This window comes from Antechinus flavipes, chromosome 3, assembly GCF_016432865.1.
Source record: "Antechinus flavipes isolate AdamAnt ecotype Samford, QLD, Australia chromosome 3, AdamAnt_v2, whole genome shotgun sequence".
NCBI classification, from domain to species: domain Eukaryota; kingdom Metazoa; phylum Chordata; class Mammalia; order Dasyuromorphia; family Dasyuridae; genus Antechinus; species Antechinus flavipes.
In genome coordinates this window covers 588826047-588850885 of record NC_067400.1, presented here as the reverse complement: position 1 = coordinate 588850885, position 24839 = coordinate 588826047, and the positions used below count along the sequence as shown (strand labels likewise).

General features: G+C 40.7%; 1 protein-coding gene across 1 annotated transcript in view; it reads right to left on the bottom strand.

Annotated features, from left to right (window-relative positions):
* The window catches only part of LOC127555807 (protein-arginine deiminase type-2), a 62497-nt gene extending 56618 nt beyond the window's left edge, over positions 1-5879 (bottom strand). Inside the window, exon 1 of the mRNA XM_051988420.1 lies at positions 5700-5879. Coding sequence (XP_051844380.1) covers positions 5700-5791 — 92 coding nt within the window. The 5' untranslated portion in view covers positions 5792-5879. The remainder of the gene's footprint in view (positions 1-5699) is intronic.
* Positions 5880-24839: the final 18960 nt, after the last annotated feature.

The following is a 24839-nucleotide window of genomic DNA, read 5'->3' as shown; positions in this document are numbered from 1 at the left end:
AAAGGCACTGAGATGGGATTATATGAAATAATCTCTTAGGTCTCTCCCAGTTCTAAATTTGGTGATCTCTTGGGACTCTGTTTTATCATGTATAGAATTAAATAACTAAACCTAACTGATGACTAAGCTCTAGATACTAAAAAAAGGAAGGGATGGGGGAAAGCTGGTTAAGAACATAGGGTCAATTGAAAAATGGCATTCACACCCAGAGAGAGAACTATGGAGACTGAATGTGGATCAAAGCATAGTATTTCCACTTTTTGTCTTTTTCCTTGCATGTGGTTTTTTCTCTTTGGTCTAATTTTTCTTGCAGAACATGATATATATGGAAATAAGTTTAAAAGGACTGCATATATATATATATAAACCTTTATTGGATTGCTTGGTGCCTTGGAGTGGGAGAAGATAAAGGAGGTAGAAAAATTTGGAACACAAAGTCTTACAAAAATGAATATTGAAAACTATCTTTACATATATTTGAAAAAAAATACCATTGAGGATAAAAAAGAAATAGGGTCAACTATTGGGAAAATGTTTAAGCAAAGGTTAAAAGATCACTGTACTGGATGGTTTTGTATAGTCTATAATGGAGATAAGGAGTAGAACCCATTTGTCTCCTAGAGGATTCTGATTCTAAAGCTAAAAGTCACCCTGAAGATGCTGCAAGATTGACAATCTTCCCTAAAAGAGTCCAGCTAGGCTATCAGCTCCTGCTGCTATGTAGTAGTCACTCCCTAGTTCTAAGTATATTCTAAATCTGACATTTTATGTTCTAATATTCTCTGTTCTAAGGTTCCCTCCATTTCTAAGGATCTTCTAACATTTTCTGCTCTAAAGCCCCACCTAGCTCAGACCTCTATGTTCCAATATTTTCTATTCTAAGGCCTTTTCAGTTTTAAGAGTCCCTGTTCTAAAGTTTTGTCAGTTCTAAGCATCTTGTAACATTCTCTAATGTAGGGTACCATTCTAACTCTAAGAGTCCTGTGATTGCATTTTCTCTAATACTTAGAAAATAGCAGGACTTCTTCCTTTGAGGGAGTGAAAAGAAGATGACCTTGGAGGACCTTTGCCTCATTGGCTCTTCTGCGGATATGGAAAGGAAAGAGCAGGAAAGGGGGGGGGGAGGTTAAATACTCAGTTACTATTGAATTACTAAAATTTTCTCAACTACCAAAACCCAACTTTCTTCTTCTTCTTTCTACTTTATTATATTGCCTTTAGACCTCTCCCTTCACTGTGCTGTTTTATCCATATGACCAGAGAGGAGGAAATGAGAGAACCCACTGGAACTTTTCTTTCTCATCTGTTCCTCCCCATTGGTCTTTTTCCTGGCCCCTCTTCACCCTCCTTACCTCCAGCTGAGAGCTTGGCACAGCAGTACCAAGAATGCCCAACTGTAAATAAACAGGCGTGTACAGTGACAGCTCTGGCTTAGGGGATTAGGAGACCTAGTGAAAGACAACTTACCCCAAATGCAGCCTCAATTTAGGGGGTGATGGAGCTTGATCATTAAGAAAAGCTTGCTGACAAGGAGGTAGTGTGGTCTAGTGGAAAGGCTCTAGGTAGGCTCTGAAGGCTGAGGATGCAGGTTCACATCTCAACTCTGTCATTTGCTGGCTATGAGACTTTGAGGAAGGGCTTTTCCTTCTCTACCATAACAGGCTTAGACTAGATGTTCCCTAACTCTATAGAAGCTCCTTTGGCTTCTATAAGACTTCTCTCTTGGTGGTTCTACTTTTCTGACTATTCCTTCTCAATCTCCTTCCACAGATAATCATATTCCTTCCATCCACAAAATGTTGAGTATTCCTAGACTCTGTTCTTTCCCTTTGCTTCTCACTCTCCTTTCTCTCTCCTCAATTCCCTCTTTATCTTATTATTTCTTTCCTAAATTCACCATCTCTTTCTTTTTTCCCTCATCATCTCTTTCAACCTGTATGTCTCTCTCTGTCTCTGTCTCTGTCTGTCTCTGTCAATCTCTCTCTCTCCCATCAGATCCTATTGGTTCAATTATTATCTCTATGGTAATGACCCCCAAATTTAATCTTTCTAAATTCCAGTGGTATGTCTTCAACTACAGTCTTTACCTGGATGTCTCAATAAAAAAAAATCCAGATTTCAGACTCAATATATCCAAACCAGAACCTGTAATATTTCCTTCATAACCTAGTATTCCTCTAAACTTCCCCCTTTTTCTATCGAAGGTGTGTTTCAGACATACATCCTTCCATTCATCTTTCCAGGCATCCATGTTTGCAACCCCAGAGTTAGCTTTTAAATGTCACTCTCCCTCACACCCAAGAGTGTATAGCAAATCAACCCGGTGCTGTCACTAGTACCATTACCGCCATCCCTCACCATTGTGAAGTTCAAGTGAGATAATGGATGGAAAGCATTTTGCAAATCTCAAAGTGCCATATAAATTTCAGTTGTTGGTATTGTTATTATTAGCCCCCAATCACCAGGCCTCCCAGTTCAGTGATGAAAATTTCATTCACTGAGCCTTCTATTGAACTCATGCTAATCTTAAACAATATTTATAGAGCAATTTAGGAATTTACTGGTAAATATTTAACAATCAGACTGGGGAAGGGAAGATTCAAACATTTATAAGCTTAATATGTGTTAATAGAACACTTCCTTCAATCTAGACTACCAATAAGCAATAAATCAAATCCCCATTTTGCAGCAATTGAAATTTATGAGGTGTAAATGCTCACACTAAAAATTTAACAATAGACAGCTGGCTCCAACACACCCGTATCCAATCAGCTGCCAAGCCTTCTCAACTCTATCTTCCCAACATCTCTCACATCCATTCCCTTTTCTTCCTCTCCCCACTCAAGTGTCCTTGTTCAGGGACTCATTGCTTTTTTAAGTCATGGCAGGAATCTCCTCATTGGTCTCCTTGCCTCTAGTTATTATCCTCTATCTCCAGCTTATCTTCCATGCATCTGACAGATGGGTATTTCTCAGATATATCTATCTACATCACTTCAATATTCAAAAAAATTCTTTTCAATAGTTCCTTGTTGTAGGAGTCTAAAATTTAGACTCATGATGACATTTAAAGCCCTCCACCCTTTGGCTCCAGCTCATTTTTCTAGTCTCTGATTAGAGTCCATATTCTCTGACATAGACAGCATTTTCTCTTCCAATACCTAGTCTGGCTTGTGCTCAGGGCTCAAAATTCCCTCTGTCCATCTCTTCAGAGAGTCCCTACCCTTCTTTTAAGCCAGGTACTACTTTTTTACGAAGCTTTCCCCTGTTCCCCTAATTATTGCTTCCCCTAGAAATGAATTTGCTGCATATACTTTGAACTGTCAACAGTTATGATCTTTAAAAGAGTGAAAGCTTCTCGAGGATAGGTACTTTTTTTTTTGACTTTTGTCTAGTGACTTGTATTGTGCCTTTTACATTTAATATACTCATTTATTTAATTTATTTAATATATTCATGTATATATTAAATATACATTTAATGTACTCAAGCTTTTGTTGAACTGAATTGATGATAGTGAAGCTGTTCTTTTTAATACCCAAGGATCCCAGTTGGAGGAGCTTTGCCCTGAAATCCTCTCCTGTATGAAGGAAGGAGCAATAGAAATTGGAATTCCTGGTGGTCTGGTCTCATATGGATGCTATTCTAGACCAGATTCCTATTTAGATATGGGTTGGGTTAGATACTCTCTGGGCTCCCTTTCAAATCTGGGCTTCTGTTATATTGGTCTGGCCAGTTAATCAGTCAACAAGCATTTATTAAGTACTTTGTGCCAGACACTGTGCTAAGCAATACAGTTGGAGAGTATGTTTCTGGGGTCTTCATCATTTACTTCTGAGAAGGTCCTGGTGAGTTTCTCTTCTGGCTGATATACATTCGTCTGTATATCAGGGGCAGAGGAATTGGAAAACTCTTTTTCCATCTTATATTCGGCAAGGGACATGGAGTGGGGTGGGGTAAGAGCACAGGTACACCTTCTCCCAATCTCTAAGAATCCAATTCTAATTATGTCCATCTCTAGACTAGTCCTGGGGGCTGGGGCCCCTTTTCAGCCAGTCAAATATCTTTACATCCAAAGAAAAGAAAGGGAAAGGAACCAACAGAAAAAATCTAAATAACCATTAGGGGCACCATAATACATAGAGCTCTGAGTCTCATCTTACTGAGTTTAGATCTGGTCTCGGACACTAGTTGTAGGTTCCTGGCAAGTCAATCGGTTTCCTCATCCATAAAATGAACTGGAAAAGGAAATGACAAACTACTATATTATCTTTGCCAAGAAAACCCCAAATGGGGTCACAGAATTGGACACACCTGAACGACAAAAACAACAACTAATCCTTAAACCTGGGGTTCTGCTTAGTGAGAAACAACCTCATGGATATACACCATGCAGACTCTTCCAGGGTTCAGAGAGGTGGTGTGGGGAAGGATTCCGGGATAAGATATTTGGTCAGAGTTCATAAAAGTTCACTAATACCATCCTTGTGGGGCTTTGAAACATTAGCTGCAGGGCAGCCCCAGGGGGCCACGATTCCCAGAATCATATCTCTCTCCTGGCCTCTCTAAGGGGTAAGCTCTGGGTCTGAGTTAACTTGACCCAGAAAACTCAGCTGAGATGCTGGGGGGAAAAGAAGCTAGAGTGGGGATAGGGAGAGAAGTATTGGGAGCAGAAAAAATTGAAGAAGGTCAAGCTGGGGATGAGGAGGACTTGAGAAGGAAAGGGATGAGTTGGAAAACCAGGGGGAATGGCTTAAGGGAAAGAGAGGAAGCTGTGCCATTGGTGAGGGAAATTGTTGGCAGGAAAAGGACAGGGGTGAGAAAGAAAGAGATGGGAAAAGTGGAGAAAGGAGAGAGAAGAAAGAGGAATGGTGTGAGAATAAGAGAAGGTAGAAAAAAAAGCAGAGAAGAAACTAGGATGCTATAAGGAGAATGAGAAAGGCAGAAGAAGGAGGGAGAAGTTGGAGGGGAGGTATTACAGAGATAAGTACTATTTATAGGGTAAGAAGCTTAGTAGTATGAAGAAGCAAGGAGTGAAAAGGAAATGGGCCAGGGCAGAAAGAGGAAGAGGAGTTTGGGAGCACAGACTAAAGCCTGTGTTGGGGTAGAGAAAGAAGTGTACAGGGACTGCGATGGGAGCAGGAAAGGTTGGGAACAACGCAGCGGCTGGAGATGAGGAGAAACTGGGATTGGGACAGAGAAAACCGAAAAACGGAATTGGGGAAAGTGGGATGGGGACCAAGGATGGATGGGAGCGGGATGGTGATAGAAAGAATAGAGGCCAGTCAATGAACACTTATTAGGCACCTACTGCGTGCCAGGCCATGTGCTAAACGCCAGATATAAAAGAAAGGCAAACGAAAGTCCCTGACCCACGAACGTGAGACCAGCAGAAGAGGGGGTTCGGGAAACTGGGATGGAGAGAAGAAACTAGGTAGGTACTTGAGGATTTGAGGCAGTGGAGACGGGAGCTCGAGTAAAAAGGGGCTGGGCAGAGCTGGGGACAGGGGGCTGAGGCCGGATGGTCGGGGGCTTCCGAAGTCGAGGAGAGGATATCGGAGAGGGAGGGAAGAGGGCAGAGGGGGGAGGTGCCGGGGAGAGGCCGTGACTAGGCAGCAGCAGGGAGGCGGGATGCAGGCTGTCCCCGTGATCGGAGCCCTCTCGGTCCCGGCTCAGGTGTCTGGGCCGACCGCTCTCACCTGTAGACATCTACCCAGAGCCGAGTGCCCAGCACACACACCGCCTCGATGCGGTTCCCGTATTGTAGACGCACGGTCCGCTCCTGCGGCATCCTCCTCGCTCTCCCTCCCGAGTGTCGGGTGCTGGGGCTGGGGGCTGGGTTCGCCACCTGCTTTAGGTGAACCAGAGCCAGCGACTGACCACAGGCCCACAGCGCTTAGCCTTATCCATTGACCAGCCGGGGGCGGAGCCCCCACCGCACCTCCTGTCTCATTGGTCGTCAGATCTGGCCCTGCCCCTCGGGGGGCGGGGCGACGAACCCGGAGAGTCCCACTAGCGGCAGCAGCTCAGTTGCTCTGGCTACGTTCCATCAGCAGGTGCTCAGCTCCGGGAGCAGAGCAGCTTCTCTTGGGGGCTGGAGTGACACTATGAGTGTGCTCACACTCACTCTCCACAGAGCTCCCTTATTTTCATCTCTCCGCTCTCTCCTTTGTTCCTCCACTCTGCTACCCACGCGCACCAACCCACATTCATACCCACCTCCGCCCCCTTGCCTCCTTCGCCCTATTGTTTTCTCCCCTCTTCCCCCAATAATTGTTCTACAACAAGAGTTAAAAGAACGTTAGATGACTAAACAATCCCATCATAAAGTCTATTTCCCAAGGTGATGAGAGAAAAAAGGAAAAGATTCTATGTACTCCAGAGTATCTTAGCAGCTCTCTTTGTGGTGGCAAAGAAATGGAAATCTAGGGGATGCCCCTCAGTTGGGCAATGGCTGACTAAGCGGTGGCCGTGATTGCGATGGAATAACTACTGTGTTAAGAATGATGAGCAGGTTGTTTTTCTTTTTTTCATTTTATTATAATTTTTTTTATTTACAATACATATGCATGGGTAATTTTTCAACACTGACCCTTGCAAAACCTTCTGTTCCAAAATTTCCCCTCCTCCTTCCCATCCCCTCCCCTAGATGGCAGGTATTCCAATACACGTTAAAATATGTGTTAAATCCAACATAGGTATACATATCCATACAGTTATCTTGTTGCGCAAGAAAAATCAGATCTAGAAAGAAAAAAATGAAAAGGAAAACAAAAATTCAAGCAAACAACAGCAGAAAGAATGAAAATGCTATGTTGTGGTCCACACTCAGTTCCCATTGTCTTCTCTCTGGATGTAGATGGCTCTCTTCATTACTGAACAAAATTGCTCATTTATTTTTAGTATTCTCTAAACTACTATCATCCACATCCTGATTCCTGGAAAGATGAACTGAGCTTCAAAGTTCCCCAAATCATGCTTTCTGGCGGGAACCTTCCAGGAAGGGTGATCACAGTGGGATCTGGTAGTCAGTAGAAAATTGTTTTCAGAGTGGGGGTAGGACAGAAAACAATATGAGCAGTGGTTAAGCAGGGGATGAATTTTTCAGGTCTTCCTTGAGCCCCTCAATCCAGTTTCCCATCCCATTCCCAGACTCCCCAGAATTAAAAAGGATCTCAGAAAACAGCTACACCAACCTATACCATTGCCAGAGTCCCAAAGGCTTCTGGTAGAGCTCCCAAAGTGGATCCAGAACAAGATTTAAATTTAACAAAATGAATAAACATACAATCTAACATAGATAATGTTATTGTATGGTCTTCTTAATTTGATGCATTTACTGGGCAACATACCAGTCAAGTGATCATTCACACTCCTTATGGAGAACTCTATGAAGACTTCTAGTGATGGGAAGCTCAATAGCTCTTGAGGCAGTCCATCCCACTTTTGGACAGTTTTAATTATTTTCTATCTTTATATAAAACCTAAATTTGTTTCTTTGAAACTTTATCCATTTTTAGTTCTGTGATTTGACTGATAACCACACTTAGAATCACAGAATCTCAGCAATGGAAAGATCATCTACTCTAGCCATCCACCCAACCCAGGAATTTTTTTTTTTAAAGGATCTCTGACAGATGGTCAACTTGTTGATTGGTCTGTACTGAGTACCATTGAAAGGAGATTAAAGTATCACTTTTATGGGAATGGGGGCAAAATGCCAAGATTGGAAGGATATTCCCAATGTGGAGGATAGGAATTCACTCAGGGAGGTGGGGGGTAAATGAGGGAAAGGGAGGGCTCAGTGTGAGTAATTGGGTTCAGTGAGGGGATGGGGTTCAGTAAGGATATTGAATTTAGTAAAAAACTCAGTGAGATGAATGGGGCTCAGTAGGGGTTACAGGGAAGGTGAGTATGGAAACAGAGTTACTTCAGTATAGGATATTGGAGCTTGGTTGAAGGGATCACAGCTCATCAAGGGGTTGGGAGTTTCAATATGGAGATGAGGATTCAATAAGGAAATAGGATATTCAGACAGAGGGTAAGGGGCACAGGGAAGAGGTGAGAGTTTACTAGAAATGTTGGGATTCGGTATCGGGAGGGAGAGGGACGGAGAGAGGAATGGGGGGATCAGCACCAAGGGTAGAGCTCAGGAATAGACTTCTATCCCCATTAGTCATTCTAAAGCCAGCTCTGTGATATCCTGAGGGCAAACTTGTTGAAAAGGAGTGTGACAGGTGGGGACTCTGGGCACTGCTGCATGGGGAGACAATCTGGAATATGGGAAGAATGACCCTGATCAGAGCTACAGTTTAGTCTAGGCATCCCAGAAACTCAGTCCAAGTCTCATGATCCTCAAGGGCATGAATTCTAAAGACTTTAGTAATGGGGCAGTGATAGTGGGAGTGCTGTCTGCCGATAGGTTCTAAGTATATATCCTTTCTCCAATTAGGAGAAAGCAGAGCCCTCAGCAGCTAGAATGTTTCCAGAGTTGCTCTCTCCTTAATATCTACCCCAAACAACAGAATATTACAGCTAGAAGTGACCTTATAGATCCATTGCCATATAGTGCCTGGAACATAGTATGTGCTTAATGAATGTTTATTTGTTGATTGATTTGTCTCACCCAATTCTTTCATTTTATAGAAGAGGAAGCTCAGGGTTTGCCTTAGAAACAAGTTAGAAGAGAAAAAAGAGGACAAAAAAGAATTGTCTCTGTTAGAGATAGCACTGAGAGTGTGAAGAGGTACTGTGATGTAATGGATAGAGTGCTAAATTGGGAATCAAAAGACCTGAGTTTGAATCCTACTTATTTCTGCTATTTAGCTGAACTACCTTGGGAAAGTTACTTGGGAAGGTCTCAATTTCCTCATCTATAAAATGAGAGAGATATGGGCCAGATGACTTCTGAGATCTCTTGTAATTCCAGGATTCTGTGATTCTGTGATTTCCTGGGTAAGATCTATTATTCTAAGGACCTGGCTTCTTCCCCCATGCTAGCCCCGACTAATAAGTATGCTTTTGTCTATTTGTTGGACAAATATTTACTAAATGCTAACAGGCAAGGGCTTATGGGCAATTAAAAAACTGAATAACACGTGGAGCTATCAGTTTAGTAGGGGAAAGGAGAGATAAAATACAGGCAAAATGTGCTAAATGCTGGACATGAGGAAAGGCATATTGAATTAAAAGTTCTTCAGACCTTAGAAATCATGGAACCCAATCTCCTCATTAAAAAGAGGAAGAACCTGGCACTTCATGACATCTGATGATCCCAGGACACATAGTAAGTCAGAGAAATGGATTTAGACCACGTTCTCTTTATTATTATTATTTATTGAATTAAAAAAGAAAATCTAGAATAGAAAGAAGAAAGACAGAAAAGGAAAATAGAAACAAAACAAAGCATTGTCATGTGCCCAGTGGAACACCAGGGAGGATTCAATATATTTAACAAAAATTTCCATTTCAAGAAAGAATATATAATAGTAAAAGAAATTGTATTAATGAGTTACACCATATTTTTTTAAGATTTCAAGTTCAAGATAATGAAATCACAGAATTAGTTTCTCTCACCCTGCAATATGTTAATCAATCAAACATATTAATTAATCAATGATTAAGTATATATTAAAATTCAAGAATCCAAGATTCCATTCTATTGTGCGTGTGTGTATCTGTGTCTCTGTGTGTGTGTGTGTACATGTTGGACAAAGCATCAGGGAATAAAACATTTTCAAAAGGAAGGAAAATAAAATCTATACAAAATGGTTTCATGGAAGTAGAGGAGGACTAATTACTAGACGAATAAGCAAAGGTCTTGGAAAAAAACAGGAATTTGAAGAGTAGGAGGTGAGGAAGGAGAATAAGAACAAGATGCTGTTGTATTGATTGGGGAAAAGAATTGGACCCAGGAGACCAAATCTTAGATCTCTTCCAACAAGATGTTATCCATACATGGGTAGAATGAATACCTGTGGTTGGGTTTTGTAATAGAAGGATATGCTTCAACTTACAAGTAGAGTGGGTAGATATAATCTAGGATCTGGTTGAACCTGTCTCCAAGAAAGCCTGAGATTGCTGTCTTTGTAATAAGAAAGAGAGGTTCATATGACCAGTTGCATAATTTGGGTTAGGCAGCCAGGATCCAGTACTTCCCGGCTAGGTGGTCTCTCCTACATGCTACTAACCCTAACCATCCCCTCCTCTAGATGGCAGGCAGTCCCATGCATGTTAAATATGTTAAATATATGTTAAATACAATACATGTATACATATTTATACAGTTATCTTGTTGCACAATAAAATTCTGATTTAGAAAGAAAGTAAAAATAACCTGGGAAGAAAAACAAAAATGTAAGCAAACAATAACAGAAAGAGTGGAAATGCTATGTTGTGGTCCACACTCAGTCCCCAGTGTTCTTTCTCTGGGTGTAGCTGGTTCTGGTCATCACTGATCAATTGGAACTGATTTGGATCCTCTCATTGTTGAAGAGGATGGTCAATCAGAATTGATCCTCACATAGTATTGTTGTTGAAGTGTATAATGATCTCCCATTCTACTATTTCTAAAAGGGGGGAGGGAAATCAAGCTAAAATCACATCTAGTTAGTAAATTCAAAAATCTAGAAATATAATAAGGAGTTCAAAATAAATAGCACTTTCCCTGATTGCTCTCCCGGGCAGAGCAATACTCAATATCTAACTGCCATCTTAGCTCTTTCCCACCATACGTTAGTTACCCAAAAGATAACCATGAATATCTAGTAAAACTCTTTATCAAAGTAAGCAGTAAAAAAAAAAGAGAAATTGGTGGTGAATACAGATTAGGTTATGCAGTAAAATTTTCTAGAGCAAATGAACTTTTTGATTTGGAAGTGAGATAAAAACTTCAGCTCAGCTAAGGAGAGAATGATTTTATCATTCAGGATACGTGGGGGTGGGAGGAGCTGCGTCCGGTGTCCGAGGTTACTTAGAAGCCTCTGGGGTCACTGACACTGGAAGTCAGGCTCTCCAGCTTCCCTGTCTACTTAAAGTTTGGGGAAGATCTTCAGACTGTCATTAAAAAGTCTGCCCTTGTCTCATATCCCTCATATCTCTCAAATTTTTCTAACCCTTTAAAGTCACATCTTCCTCATCTGCTTAGCTGGTCATGTTCCCTTACATCTACATATAATTACAGGGCAACCCTTAAGGGAAATTGTCTCAGGCTTAAGTGGGAAGTGGGGCTACACAAATTATATCTATATAGAGAAGTGCTTAAAGACCCACTTTGAGTTCAATTCAGGATAACCTAACCACTAGGCTAACAATAAAATTGTTAAAGAAAAGGACCAAATGCTGATTCAAAGATGTCTGTTATTATTATGGAGGATGCCTTGTGCAAAGTACAAATGCAGGAGTCATCCTGAAAGTTTTGTCTGTAGATGACATTTTGCTGATTGAATCGGGCCTCAGAAACATTACTGGAGACACTGGCTTCCTTGCTTATGTTGCATCTCAGGTTCTTGGCATTTTCTCTTCCTGTCCCAGTTGCCTGCTGTATTCTCCTTCCTTCTGGTTTCCTTTAGCTAATGGAAGTAAATCTCATCTTCTACAGGAAGTCTTTCCCAACCTCTTCTAATTCCAGGGCCTTTTCTTTAAAATTATTTCTTACTTATCCTGTATAAAGCTTATTTTGATATATTTGTTTGTTTATTGTCCCTTATCTCCGTTAAATTGTAAGCTCCTTGTGGGTAACAGCTGTCCATGGCCCCTTTTTTGTATCCTCAGCACTTTCTTCCTTTCTTTTTTCCTTCCTTCTTCCCTCCCTCCCTCCCTCCCTTTCTTTCTTTCTTTCTTTTCTTTCTTTCTTTCTTTCTTTCTTTCTTTCTTTCTTTCTTTCTTTTCTTTCTTTCTTTCTTTCTTTCTTTCTTTTCTTTCTTTCTTTCTTTCTTTCTTTCTTTTTCGATTTCAAGTTGCTTCTTGATATGGAAGACCATTTTCTGAATATTTGTATTCAGCAGGTGACGGGTATGAATCATGGAATACCAGGATCTCAAGAGAACCAAAACTGCAGATAACAAAGGAAAGTCAATGATGAGATATGAGAGAAATGATTATTTATAAACAATATCTTGGGGGAGATTCAGAGCTCTCTCCTTCTTCCAAGTTTCTTATTTTAAAAATCTCAGTCTCTTGAAGGATGTTACTGATAATGAGATTGAATTAAGTCTCCTGATCTTGGTTAGAAACCACTCAACCTTATAAGGAATTTAATCTAACATGGAAAGAAAGGACATTGTGTTCTACTCAAGCTGGGATGGAGACAGATCCTTTTGGCTTGATAGCCCAAGGCTGGGAATAATCTGAGTGAGAAAATTTCTCTGTCCAGGAGTGACTGATGTCACTCTCAGCATATCTACTATGTACATTGTGAGTTCTGCCACCATGATTGTCTTTGGTATAAGAGAGAGACCAAATGGCCATCCTTTCATTAGAAATTTGTTGACCTTATTAATAAAATGACCACATTTCCCAGAAACTATTTCTCTTGAATTTTTAAAATCATCACATTTAGTGACACATATACAATGCAAGGATACAAGTACCTTCTTTAAGGATGCAAAGGACTGGAAAGAGAAGGGAACCAGTCTTGTAGTGAAAGCGATGGCTAACAGATGAACATTTCAAATGCTGCCTCGCAGCCATAGAATATTAAGAGACCCAGAACTGTGACCTTCAAAGGCAGAAGGAATCAATGGGACCGAGACTCCATAGCCATCTCACAAAATCCCAGAATCTGAGTTGGAAGGAATGCTTGAAAGCCATCAAATCTACCTCCTATAAGAATCCCCTTTTCAATGTAGTGGACAAATATATAGTTTTATGCTGCTAGGATCAAAATTTGTCAGAACAAAAGGAAAGCATTGATGTGAGGACTTAAGGCAGACTAGACACATAGAGAGAGGACCTGGGTTAAAATTTTGACCCTATCACTGGCTAATTGTTTATTGTAAATCAAATTATTTCAGCACACCCAGCTTCTCTTTCTTCATCTGTAAAATGGGGACAATCATATTTGTGTTGCCTATCTCACAGAGTTGTTGAGAGAAGTAAAAGATATGATGACTGTCAAGTGCTATTATTAGAGGAAAAAAGATGTTTTTGAAATACATGCTTTGCTACTGGCTGTGTGATTCTGTCTTTCATTAGAGGCCAGGACAAAGTTTGTTAGAAGGAGAAAAAATATATAGTAACTGATTGAGTTTTTAAAATTTCCTTCCTTTATTTCCTCACAAGGAAACTCCTGTGATTTTTATCTACAAACCCCAAAGAGGAAATGACTTGTTTACAATGACACAGCTATGATACTCTGATATTCTGCCACTCAAATTCCTCACTTTGCATAAAAACATAATTTTATGGAGAAGAAAATTGAGACTCAAATAAATGAAATGTAGTGAAGAGAAAGCAAGGAGCTCTGGCTTTGGAAATATCTTTATTACTACCAGAAGGGCAGACACTGCCTCACTCTGGGCCTCAGTTCCTTGATTGTAAAATGAGAGGGTTGGACTGGTACTTTTAGAGCTAAATCTCGTGATCTTATTGCTGATCACTGAGTGAAGGAGTCTTCAGGGTTCTGAAAATGTTTTTATTTTTTATTTTTTTATTATTATGGCTTTTTATTGACAAAACATGTGCATGGGTAATTTTTCAATATTGACTCATTTAAAAAAATAATTATAACTTTTTATAACCCATGCGTGGGTAATTTTTACAACATTATCCCTTGTACTCACTTCTGTTCCAACTTTTCCCCTCTCTCCCTCCACCTACTCCCCAAGATGGAAGTCCTATACATGTTAAATAGGTTACAGTATATCCTAGATAAAATGTATGTGTGCAAAACCGAACAGATTTCTTGTTGCACAGGGAGAATTGGATTCAGAAGGTAGAAATGACCCAGGAAGAAAAACAAAAATGCAAACAGTTTACATTCATTTCCCAGTGTTCTTTCTTTGGGTGTAGCTGTTTCTGTCCATCATTGATCAATTGGAACTGAATTAGATCTTCTCTTTGTTGAAGAGATCCACTTCCATCAGAATACATCCTCATACAGTATCGTTTTTGAGGTATATAATAATGATCTGGTTCTGCTCGTTTCACTCAGCATCAGTTCATATAAGTCTCTCCAGGCCTCTCTGTATTCATCCTGCTGGTCATTTCTTACAGAACAATGATATTCTATAACATTCATATACCACAATTTACCCAGCCATTCTCCAATTGATGGGCATCCATTCATTTTCCAGTTTCTAGCCACTACAAACTGCCACAAACATTTTGGCACATACAGGTCCCTTTCCCTTCTTTAGTATCTCTTTGGAGTATAAGCCCAGTAGAAACACTGCTGGAACAAAAGGTATGCACAGTTTGATAACTTTTTGGGCATAATTCCAGATCGCTCTCCAGAATGGTTGGATTCATTCACAACTCCACCAACAATGTATCAGTGTCCCAGTTTTCCGGCATCCCCTCCAACATTCTGCATTATCTTTCCCTGTCATTCTAGCCAGTCTGACAGGTGTGTAGTGGGATCTCAGAGTTGTCTTAATTTGCATTTCTCTGATCAATAATGCTTTGGAGCATCTTTTCATATGAGTGGAAATAGTTTTTATTTCTTCATCTGAGAATTATCTGTTCATATCTTTTGACCATTTACCAATTGGAGAATGGCTTGATTTCTTATAAATTTGAGTCAATTCTCTATATATTTTGGAAATAAGCCTTTTATCAGGGGTTTCTGAAAATGTTAAGAAAGTCTTTTAAATAGCTGGAGTGGATGCCCCTTAATGTGATATTTGGGTATGGAAAAAGGGCTGAAAGTCTAATATACTGCCTTCTTAAGGACTTCAAGGGAAATACCAAGGGACAAATTTCCTTGTCTGTCTGTCTTCCCGCTTTCATCCCTCCTTTCCTCTCTCCTTTCTTTTCTCCTTCCTTCTCTTCCTCCTTTTCTTCTTCTCTTTCTCCCTCCCTCTCTCCCTTCCTCTTTCTTTCTTTTTCTTCCTTCCTTTCTTCTTTCTATTCTTCCTTCCTTCCTTCCTTCCTTCCTTCCTTTCTTTCTTCTTCTTTCTTTCTTTCTTTCTTTCTTTCTTTCTTTCTTTCTTTCTTTCTTTCTTTCTTTCTTTCTTTCTTTCTTTCTTTCATTCTTTCTTTCTTCCTTTCTCAGTTCTGGACCTAAGTTTTCTCATTTGTAAAATCAATGTGACTTGCACTTCATGATTTCTTAGCTTCCCTCCAATTCTAGCTCCCATGATCCTTTGGGATCAGTCCTATGTTTGATAAGCAAGGTGTGAAGTCATAATGCCATTTGCTCCATTGGAGGAACTTAAAATATATTAGAGGAAATAAATACATATATAGCATGTAAAATATAAAGCAGTCACAGGTGTGGAACTTAGTGTCCCCCTGGGGAGGAGAGGAGATGCTGTGACCTGCATCTGAATCTTCCATACCCTCTGGCCCAGCTCTTCATCACAGGACATGCCTACCTGACCCTCATATAATCCATGGGCTTTTTCCTCTGAGCTCCTTAAGACCTCCACCCTTTTCTACCATCTCACCAGAGTGAGGGAGTCATAAAATACAAATTTTACAGCAAGAAAGATCTTATAAGAGCCCAGATTTAAAGCTGGGAGGGCCCTCAGAGAGCTCTGATCTCCTCATTTTACAGATGAGAAAATAAAGAGATTTGCCCAAGATTTCTCAGCTTGCATGGGCAGGGTTGGGATCTGATCTCAGTTCTCTGTAGACTAGGATTTCTTCATTTCTCTCTCTCTCTTTCTCTCTCTCTCTGTATGTGACCTGGATCCTTTGGGCAGTCAGTCCAGTGAAGCCTAGGAATGCCTGCTCAGAAGCATATTTTTTGAATGCACAAAATAAAATTCTTAATTTTTTTTTAAGTTCACAGACCCTGCTATTGTCCAATTTTCTCCCACCTCCCTGCCCCATTTTCAATAAGAAAACAGATCTCCAGAGAAAGGATGTGATTTTCCTGTGGTCCTCCAGTAAACTTCGGGCAAAATCAGGACTAGACCCCAGACCCCCTGTTTCCGAATCAGGATTTCACCAGAACACTGGGCTTGCTGGTTCTCAGCCCCTGACATGCAGATCTCATTGCTTGAGAAAGGGGTGGGTGCCAGGGCAAAGAGGGTGTATTCCTTCCCATAAGGAAGGAGTACATCCTGGAGGTCCATTCCACCTTCATTTTGCCCTGGTGGAGGCCAACTGAGCGTCATGGCATCTGCCCCCTGGAACAACCTGAGTGGGGTCTGGAGGGAAGAACAGAAACTTCCAGTAAATTATGTCAGTTTAGCCCTAATCCATTTGCATATTTTTTTTTCCTCCCCAGGGTGAGGGAACAGCATGACCCTGAGCTTTTGGACACTTGATTGCTTTGGTTGGCCTGCTGGGAACAGTTCCTGACAGTCCAGGTGCATAATATAAAGTTCCTAGGAAGTCTCTCAAAAGCAAAAAATAAACAAAAACTCCACAGTATTAATAATAATAACAATAATAAAAAACCCTCCCTAGGCTCATTTCCTTGTGTACGCAGTTCACTCTCCTAGTCTAGCGTCAGCTAACATCTAGTTTCCTTGTAGGTTTGGAATTCTAGGGAAACCAAATGACTCCACCTGCCCTGAGCCCATTCCTGTTCAGTTCCTGCTTTGGTGCCATCATCCACACTGACTCAGATCAATAACAACCTAGGGCTGGAAGGATTTAAGCCATCTTTTAGTCCAATTACTTCATTTTATAGATGAGAAAACTGGGGCAAACAGGGTTAAGTGACTTGTTTAGTGTCACACAACCAGTAAGTGTCCGAGGCTGGACTGGAACTCAGGTCTTTCTGACTCCAGGACTGGCATTTATTTCTGTGGCACCTAACTGCCCATTAGGTGGTATAAAGACTCATCAAGTAGCTTTTTTATTTTTGAGAAAGTCATAAAGGTTATGGAGTTGATTTGTACAAATGGCAAACACCTTGGAGGGAGCTTAACTCTTTGGGAGAGAGTTGGAATCCAAAAGCAGGCTGGAATGTTGAGCTGACTTTTGTCTAAAGGGATCTAACAAGGGTGAAGGAAAAGACTTTGCTTGGAATTTAAAAAATTAATATTATGGGGGCAGCTAGGTAGCAAAGTGGATAGAGCATCAGCCTTGAAGTCAGGAAAATCTGAGTCCAAATCTGACCAGAGATACTTAACACTTCCTAGCTGTGTGACTCTGGGCAGGTCACTTAACCCCAACTGCCTCAACAACAACAACCAATATTATGAGTATAATACGGGGAAAGCAGTAAGTCTGAAAAGGATTTGGGGGTCTTAGTGGACTATAAAGCAATAGTGACCCTCCAAATAGCCAGTATAATCTTGAACTGCATAGACAGGGATATAGTGAATGTGAACTTGAGAAGAGCCTTTCATCTTTGTCTTTACATCTCCTGTGCTTAGTATGGAACCTGGAATACAGCAGCAGTTTATAAATGTTTGTTGATTGAAGAAGGAAGTGATGGTCCTATTGCACTTTGGTTATATATGTGCAATGATGTTAAACATATTTCCATATTAGTCATAGCTGTGAAAGAAGAAGCAAAAGGATCAAAAGGAAAAAAAAATCACGAAAAAATAAAGTAAGTGAAAAAAGATTGCTTTGATGTGCATTCGGAGTTCATCGGTTCGGGATGCGGCTGGCCTTTTGCATCAGGACTCCTTTGTAACTGTGAATAGATAATCCTTAAAAGAGAACATGTGCATTGTTAATAAGTACTTGATGAAATACTGAACCTCGCTAATAATAAGAAAATGCAAATTGAAATAGTTTTAAAACACCACCTTGCGCCAATGGAATTGGAAAGAATGAAAAGCAGTGAAACTCTGAGGCTGGAGCTGTAGGGAAGGGGGTGTGCTCATCTGTTGCTCGGAGAATAGCAAATTTAATGAATTTTTCTGAAGACCATTCGAGCAGTACACAGCAGAACTTAGGAAGATAATTTTGGCCCAATTATTCTTTTGTAAATAATATAACTTCCTGGTGTTACAAAATACAATAAAAAATCACATGTTACCCAAAGTTTTTTTCATAGTAGCATTATATGTATTAGGGAAAAAAAAAATTCAGTAGCAGAATTAGAGCAGTTGTGGGAGAGAGCTGGGCTGTAGTGTTTCCCTAACTCCAGCATCTTTGCTGGTCCTTCACATACCCTGTCTTCCACTGTGGAGCAGGGGAAGGGTCTTGGATTTGGCAGCAACAGACCCGAGTTCAAAATCTGACATTGACATTTCATGTGTGACCTAGAGCAGAGCCTAACCCTGGGCAAGTCACATAACCCCAGCTGCCTTAGCAAAAAGCAAGCAAACAAACAAAAACCCAAAACATTTAATTTAGAAATATAACCTCACCCTAGTCTGGAAAACTTTGCCACAAAAGTATATAATGAGGTCAGATATGGTCAAATAGAAGCTTGTTCCTCTCATCAGGAAACTCCAAGAAAAACTGTTGCCATTCATTGCCTTAATTTCCTCACTTTGCCCTCAATTCTTAACCCTTTGTAGTCTGATTCCAATCCTGCTGAAATTGCTCTTTTTTTTAAAAAAAATTTTTTTCCCCAAATATTTGTAAAGATAGTTTTTTGGGGCAGCTAGGTGGCTGATGGATAGAGCATCAGCCCTGAAGTCAGGAGGCCTGAGTTCAAATCTGGTCTTAGACACTTACCATTTCCTAGTTGTGTGACCCTGGGCAAGTCCCAATTGCCTCAGCAAAAAATAAAATAAAATAAAATAAAAATTAAAAATTAAAAAAATTCAACATTCATTTTTGTAAAACTTTGTGTTGTAAATTTTTCTTCTTCCCCTCCCCCCTTATCTCCCCCTTTCTCAAGACAGCAAGCAATGTGATCCATGTTAAACACGTGCAATCCTGTTAAACATAAGAAGTTGCTCTTTTTGCATTTACCAAAGATCTCTTAGCTGCTAAATTCATTGACCTTTCTTTTAGTGTCGGGGATGCTGGCGAGGTCACTGTTATCGAGATGTCAGCTGGCTTAGATGGCCAACGAATTCTGGTCCCACCGGGAGATTCCGGGATCTTTGAGGCTGAGAACCTCTAAAATCCTCGTTTAAAATTAAGCTCCTATACCACTACACACCTGTCAGATTGGCTAGAATGACAGGGAAAGATAATGGGGAATGTTGGAGGGGATGTGGGAAAACAGGGACACTGATACATTGTTGGTGGAATTGTGAATGGATCCAGCCATTCTGTAGAGCATTTTGGAACTATGCTCAAAAAGTTGTCAAACTGTGCACACCCTTTGATCCAGCAGTGTTTCTATTGGGCTTATATCCCAAAGAGATACTAAAGAAGGGAAAGGGACCTGTATGTGCCAAAATGTTTGTGGCAGCCCTGTTTGTAGTGGCTAGAAGCTGGAAAATGAAAGGATGCCCATTAATTGGAGAATGGCTGGGTAAAATGTGGTATATGAACGTTATGGAATATTATTGTTCTGTAAGGAACAACCAGCAGGATGAATACAGAGAGGACTGGAGAGACCTACATGAACTGATGCTAAGTGAAATGAACAGAACCAAGAGATCATTATATATACCTCAACAAAGATACTGTTTGAGGATGTATTCTGATGGAAGTGGATCTCTTCGATAAAGAGAGCCTTAATTGATCAAAGATGGACAGAAGCAGCTACACCCAGAGAAAGAACACTGGAAATGAATATAAACTGCTTGCATTTTTGTTTTTCTTCCCGGGTTATTTATACCTTCTGAATCCAATTCTCCCTGTGCAACAAGAGAACTGTCTGGTTCTGCACAAATATATTGTATCCAGGATATACTGTAACTTATTCAACATGTAAAGGACTGCTTGTCATCTGGGGGAGGGGGTGGAGGGAGGGAGGGGAAAAATCGGAACAGAAATGAATGCAAGGGATAATGCTGTAAAAATTACCCTGGCATGGGTTCTGTCAATAAAAAATTATTTAAAAAAATAAATAAATAAAAATAAAATTAAGCTCCTTCGGGGTTGGGTTGTTCCAAGGCAGTGGCCGCTAGGTGGCGGCATATCCCCGTATTGCAGACAACGGATGCTCTCGCAGCCCCCAGGTGCTTACTTCTGCCGTCCTTTTCATAGGATGGTGGAGTCTTTCTCTCCACATTGGGTTTGGCCAGTTAGGCTCATCCACAGCTCCAGCATCCCCTCAGCCTCGGGTCCCCTCCCCCTCACTTCCTGCATAAGGGAAGCCTGCGGGGCTCTCATATTTCATCTTTAAGTTTCAGTATTTCACTGAATCACACGGGGCTTTCCCAAGGGGCTCCTGATGCTGAAGAGTTTGGGGGGATTCTTTTACTTCCGTTTCCGGCTCCCCCTTCAAACTAGACTCTTGTTAAGGGCAGGAGCCGGTTTCTGCCATTTAATCAGGGGTTCTCTGAGGGCAAGGGCTGTTTTCCTTCTCAGACTGAGGGACACCAGGGCAGGAGGGATTCATTTCAGTCATGCTTAAAAAGTAGCAGAATTAGAGCAGTCGTGGGAGAGAGCCGGACTATTTCCCCGCCTCCATCATGTCTGCTGCTCCTCCAGATACTGTGAGGCAGTGGAAGGGTCTTGGATCAGGCAGCAGTGGATCTGAGTTCAAATTCTGACATTGCCATTTCCTTCATGTGTGATCTAGAGCAGGGTAGCACACTTCCTTGGATCTCAGTTTCCATATATGTAAAAAGGAGTGGGAATGGACATCCCATCCTTAAAGTAGGGATTATGCTTCCCCTTTCATCCCTGCAGCTCCTGGAGGACGGGGAATGCTTGTCCTTCCAAGCAAGGAACTAAGATGTCACTTTATGAACTTTATTTACAGAGACTATTTAGTCTCTGGGAAATGTCACTCCCTCAGCCTTCAACCGATGGCACTACTGTCCCAGGGAGACCTCTAAGGAAGGGTAGGCAAAAAAAAGGCAGATAGATTGTTTCTTGGGTGCAGAAACTTGATCCCCATCTCCCCTCTTTATTCCTTGCCATCAACTCTATGTACCTCCCAGGAAGGAAGCATTCCCATTATTATTCTTTACAGAACAAGTTTCTTTCTTATGGATGAGCTAATCAGCCAAGCCAAGTGTGGAGAGAAACTTTGCAGAAAGTTTCCTCTCTCTGGCCATGGCTTGGGTGTATTGACATGCAGGATATGGAAGATTCACTGAAGTGGGGAGCGGGAGAGGGGATATAGGAAGTGAAGCCAAAAGCCAAATCCATGGTCACACTGCCATGAGCTCTTACTGAACTGTAAGAGACCGGAGAGGTCACAGCTGGGAAGGAAGCCTCTGTATGACGCACCTGACAAAGGTGATCCAAGTTTTGTTTGAGACCTCTGGAGACAGGGAACATACTTCTTCTAAGGCAACTCATTTAGGGTTGGAGATAGCTTGAATTTTTAGAAAAAGCCTCATTTGCCTCTAGGACCTTCGTTCACATGTTTCTAGTTGGGCCATCTGGGGCCATGGGAAAAAGGGGATTCTTCTTCTATGTGACAGCTGTTTAAGTAACTCAGAAGTCTCCCTGAGTCTTTTCTCTAGGATAAACAATCCCAGTTCTGTCAAAGGATATTCATTGACCATTATTATTGAGATCCCTGATATTCAGGTTAAAGGCAACCTGGGGTTGGGATCTGGCCATGATTCTCAGGGAGTTTAAAGCTCCATATGCTTAAATGGCACTTACAACTTTCCCAGAATGCAGACATTGTGATCTGTGTCCATGTCTCACTGTTTGGAATTGTGGTATAGTAGAGAGAGCCCAGGGATGAAGTATGAGAAGTCAGGCTTCTAGGGTCTGCTCAGCTATTTCCTGACTATGGCATTATGGGTAAGTGATTTTTTCCTCTTGGGTCTTGATTCCCTTCTCTGACAAATGGAATGACATTCTCTGTCTCAGGACCTTCCTAATTCTGACATTCTCTGTCCTTAGGTTCCATCCTGCTCTGATTTTTATATTCTAAGCTCCTTTCCAGTACAGTAGATAGAGTGCTAGACCTAAAGACAGGAAGACCTGAGTTCAATCCTGTTTCACACACTTATTAGCTATGTGATCCTGGGCAAGTCACTTTACCTCTGTCCTAATTTCCTCAACTGTAAAATGAGGATAATAATAGTATTCACCTTGTAGGGTTGTTGTGAGGATCAAAGGAGATAATAGTTGTAAAAGTATTAAGTATGATGTCTGGTACACAGTAGGTGCTATATAAATGTTATTATTATTATTTTATGTTTTAAGATCCCTTTCAGATTTAACATTCTCTGTTCTCAAACCACTCCCAGCTCTGACAGTCTATGTCAACAATAAAATAACTAGCATTTTAAGGTTTGCAAAACCTTTTACAAATAGTATCTCATTTTGTCATCATAACAATCATACAAGACGGGTGTTCTTATTATCTCCATTTTACAGATTAGGAAACTGAGGTATACAGCAAGTAAGTGACTTGCTAAGGGCCACTCAGTTCATAAGTGTATGAGGCTACATTATGGTTTCTTCTATGTTATGATATTCTGCTCTTTTAAGACATCATTTTAAAAAATTCTTTTTAGTATTGTATTTCTCCTCAGTTACATGTAAAAATAATTTTAAACATTTGTTTTTAAAACTTTGAGTTCTATAAATTCTCCCTTCTTCCCTCCTCAGCCACCTTTTTTGAGAATTTGATGTCGGTTACATGCATGTGTAGACATGTAAAACACTTCCGTAATAGTCATGTTATTTATGAAAACAGAAGAGGAAAAAAAAACTTAAGAAAAATAAAGGAAAAAAATTTAAAGTAAAAAAAAAATAAAGCAAATCTGTATTTGGACACCATCGGTTCTTTTTCTGGAGATGGATAATATTTTTCATCATAACTCCTTCAGAGTTGTCTTGGATCATTGTATTGCTGAGAAGAGCTAGGCTATTCAGAGGTGATGATCTTAGAATACTGCGGTTACTTTATATATGGTACATTTTACTTTGCCTCAGCTCATGGGACTTCTTCCCAGGTTTTTCTTTCTTTTAATCATATTGATGGGGTTTATTTCAGTGATCAAGTGGAGCTTTGTACATCTGGGTGACCATAAGAAAGAGAGAGAGCAGCCCCATGCATTAGCAGATCAGAAATGGCCTTTGGGAGTAGGGAGCCTGTGTGATACTTGGATTCAAATCTAACCTCAGAAACCTATTATTTGGTAAGAACATGGCAAATCACAATTTCTTAGGTGTCTATCCAAATCTGTAAAATGGGGACAAATTATACTCACCCTACCTACCTCCTTTGTTGTGAGGAAAATACTTTGCAATCCACAAAGTGTAGAAATGTGAGCTAATAGTATTATTATCAGGGACAGGAGTCAGGAAGATTCATTTTCCTGAGTTCAAATCTAGCCTCAGACATTTATCATGGACATATCGCATCATCCTGTTAGCCTCAGTTTCCTCATCTATAAAATGAGCTAGAGAAAGGAAATGGCACACCACTCTGGTATCTGCCAAGAAAACCGCAGATGGGATCATGGAGGGTTGGACACGACTGAAAAATGACTGAACAACAACAACAACATTATTATCTCATCATCTCTTAAGGTGGAAAAGCAAGATCGCTTCACAGATCTTGAATTCAAATTCCAGCTATGTAACTTCCCAGTGGCTTTAACTTTCATGATTTGAGTATTCTCATTTATAATTTCACTAAATGACTTTGAAGGTCCCTTACAGCTTCAAACCTGTGACCCAGTGAGCCTGATGTGTGATGGGAGACAAGGCTTCAATAACACTGAGCTGAACTCTGTGTCTCTCCTGACCTAGCATATCGAGGTGTCTCTCCCAGTTTTCTCCTCACCCCTGGAGAAGGGCTGCACTGAACATTCTCACTCTCCTTGTGACCAGTGGCACATATTTGTGACTCAGCTGTAAGGGGATGAGACTATTATTTGTGGCCAGGGAACAGAGCATCTTTTTGTGCAACGGTCACCGATCCTGTGGAACTGAAACCCACAATCTTAGTCTCATCCACACTGGGGTCTAACCACTGACATAACCAGCCCAGTTGGTATATGTACCCAAATACCCATGCATCCACATACACAGCTCATCCACTCATACCAAGCCACAGAGACCCTCACATACTACAACGCCCTCCAACAGATACAATCATCCACATATGTGTACCTACTTACCCATGTGTCATATCATAGAATTCAGAACTAAAAATAATGTTAGGGATGAACTAATTTATCCCTGTCATTTAATAGGTGAGGAAACTTGGACCCACAGAGATGCAGTGAGTTGTGTTATGAGACCTGAGTTCAAATCCTGCCTCTGATTGGAGAAATCTAAGTGGCTAGTGGATAGAGTGTTACCCTAAGTCAGGAAGACCCAAATTAATTCCAGCCTTAAGAATTTACCAGCTGTGTGTCCCTAGGCAAGTCACTTAACCTTTGTCTCCGTTTCCTCAATTATAAAATGGGGATAATAATAGCATCTCCCTCTTGAAGATCAAATGAGATAATATTTGTAAAGTGTTTAGCACAATGTCTGCACATAGTAGATCCTTCTTTCCTGGCAAATGAAATCAAATGAATTTCTCAGTCCTCCATCAACTCTCTGAGGTTACAAATTGCAATGAAGATCTTGACCTTCATTGGTCGGAGGTCTTGAATTCAAATCTTGGTTTTGCTATATAATGCCTGTGTGATCTTGTAGGCCTTTTATGTGTAAAAGGTTGGATTTAGCCTTTACCCATCCTCACTTCCCTTAGTTTTCAATAACAC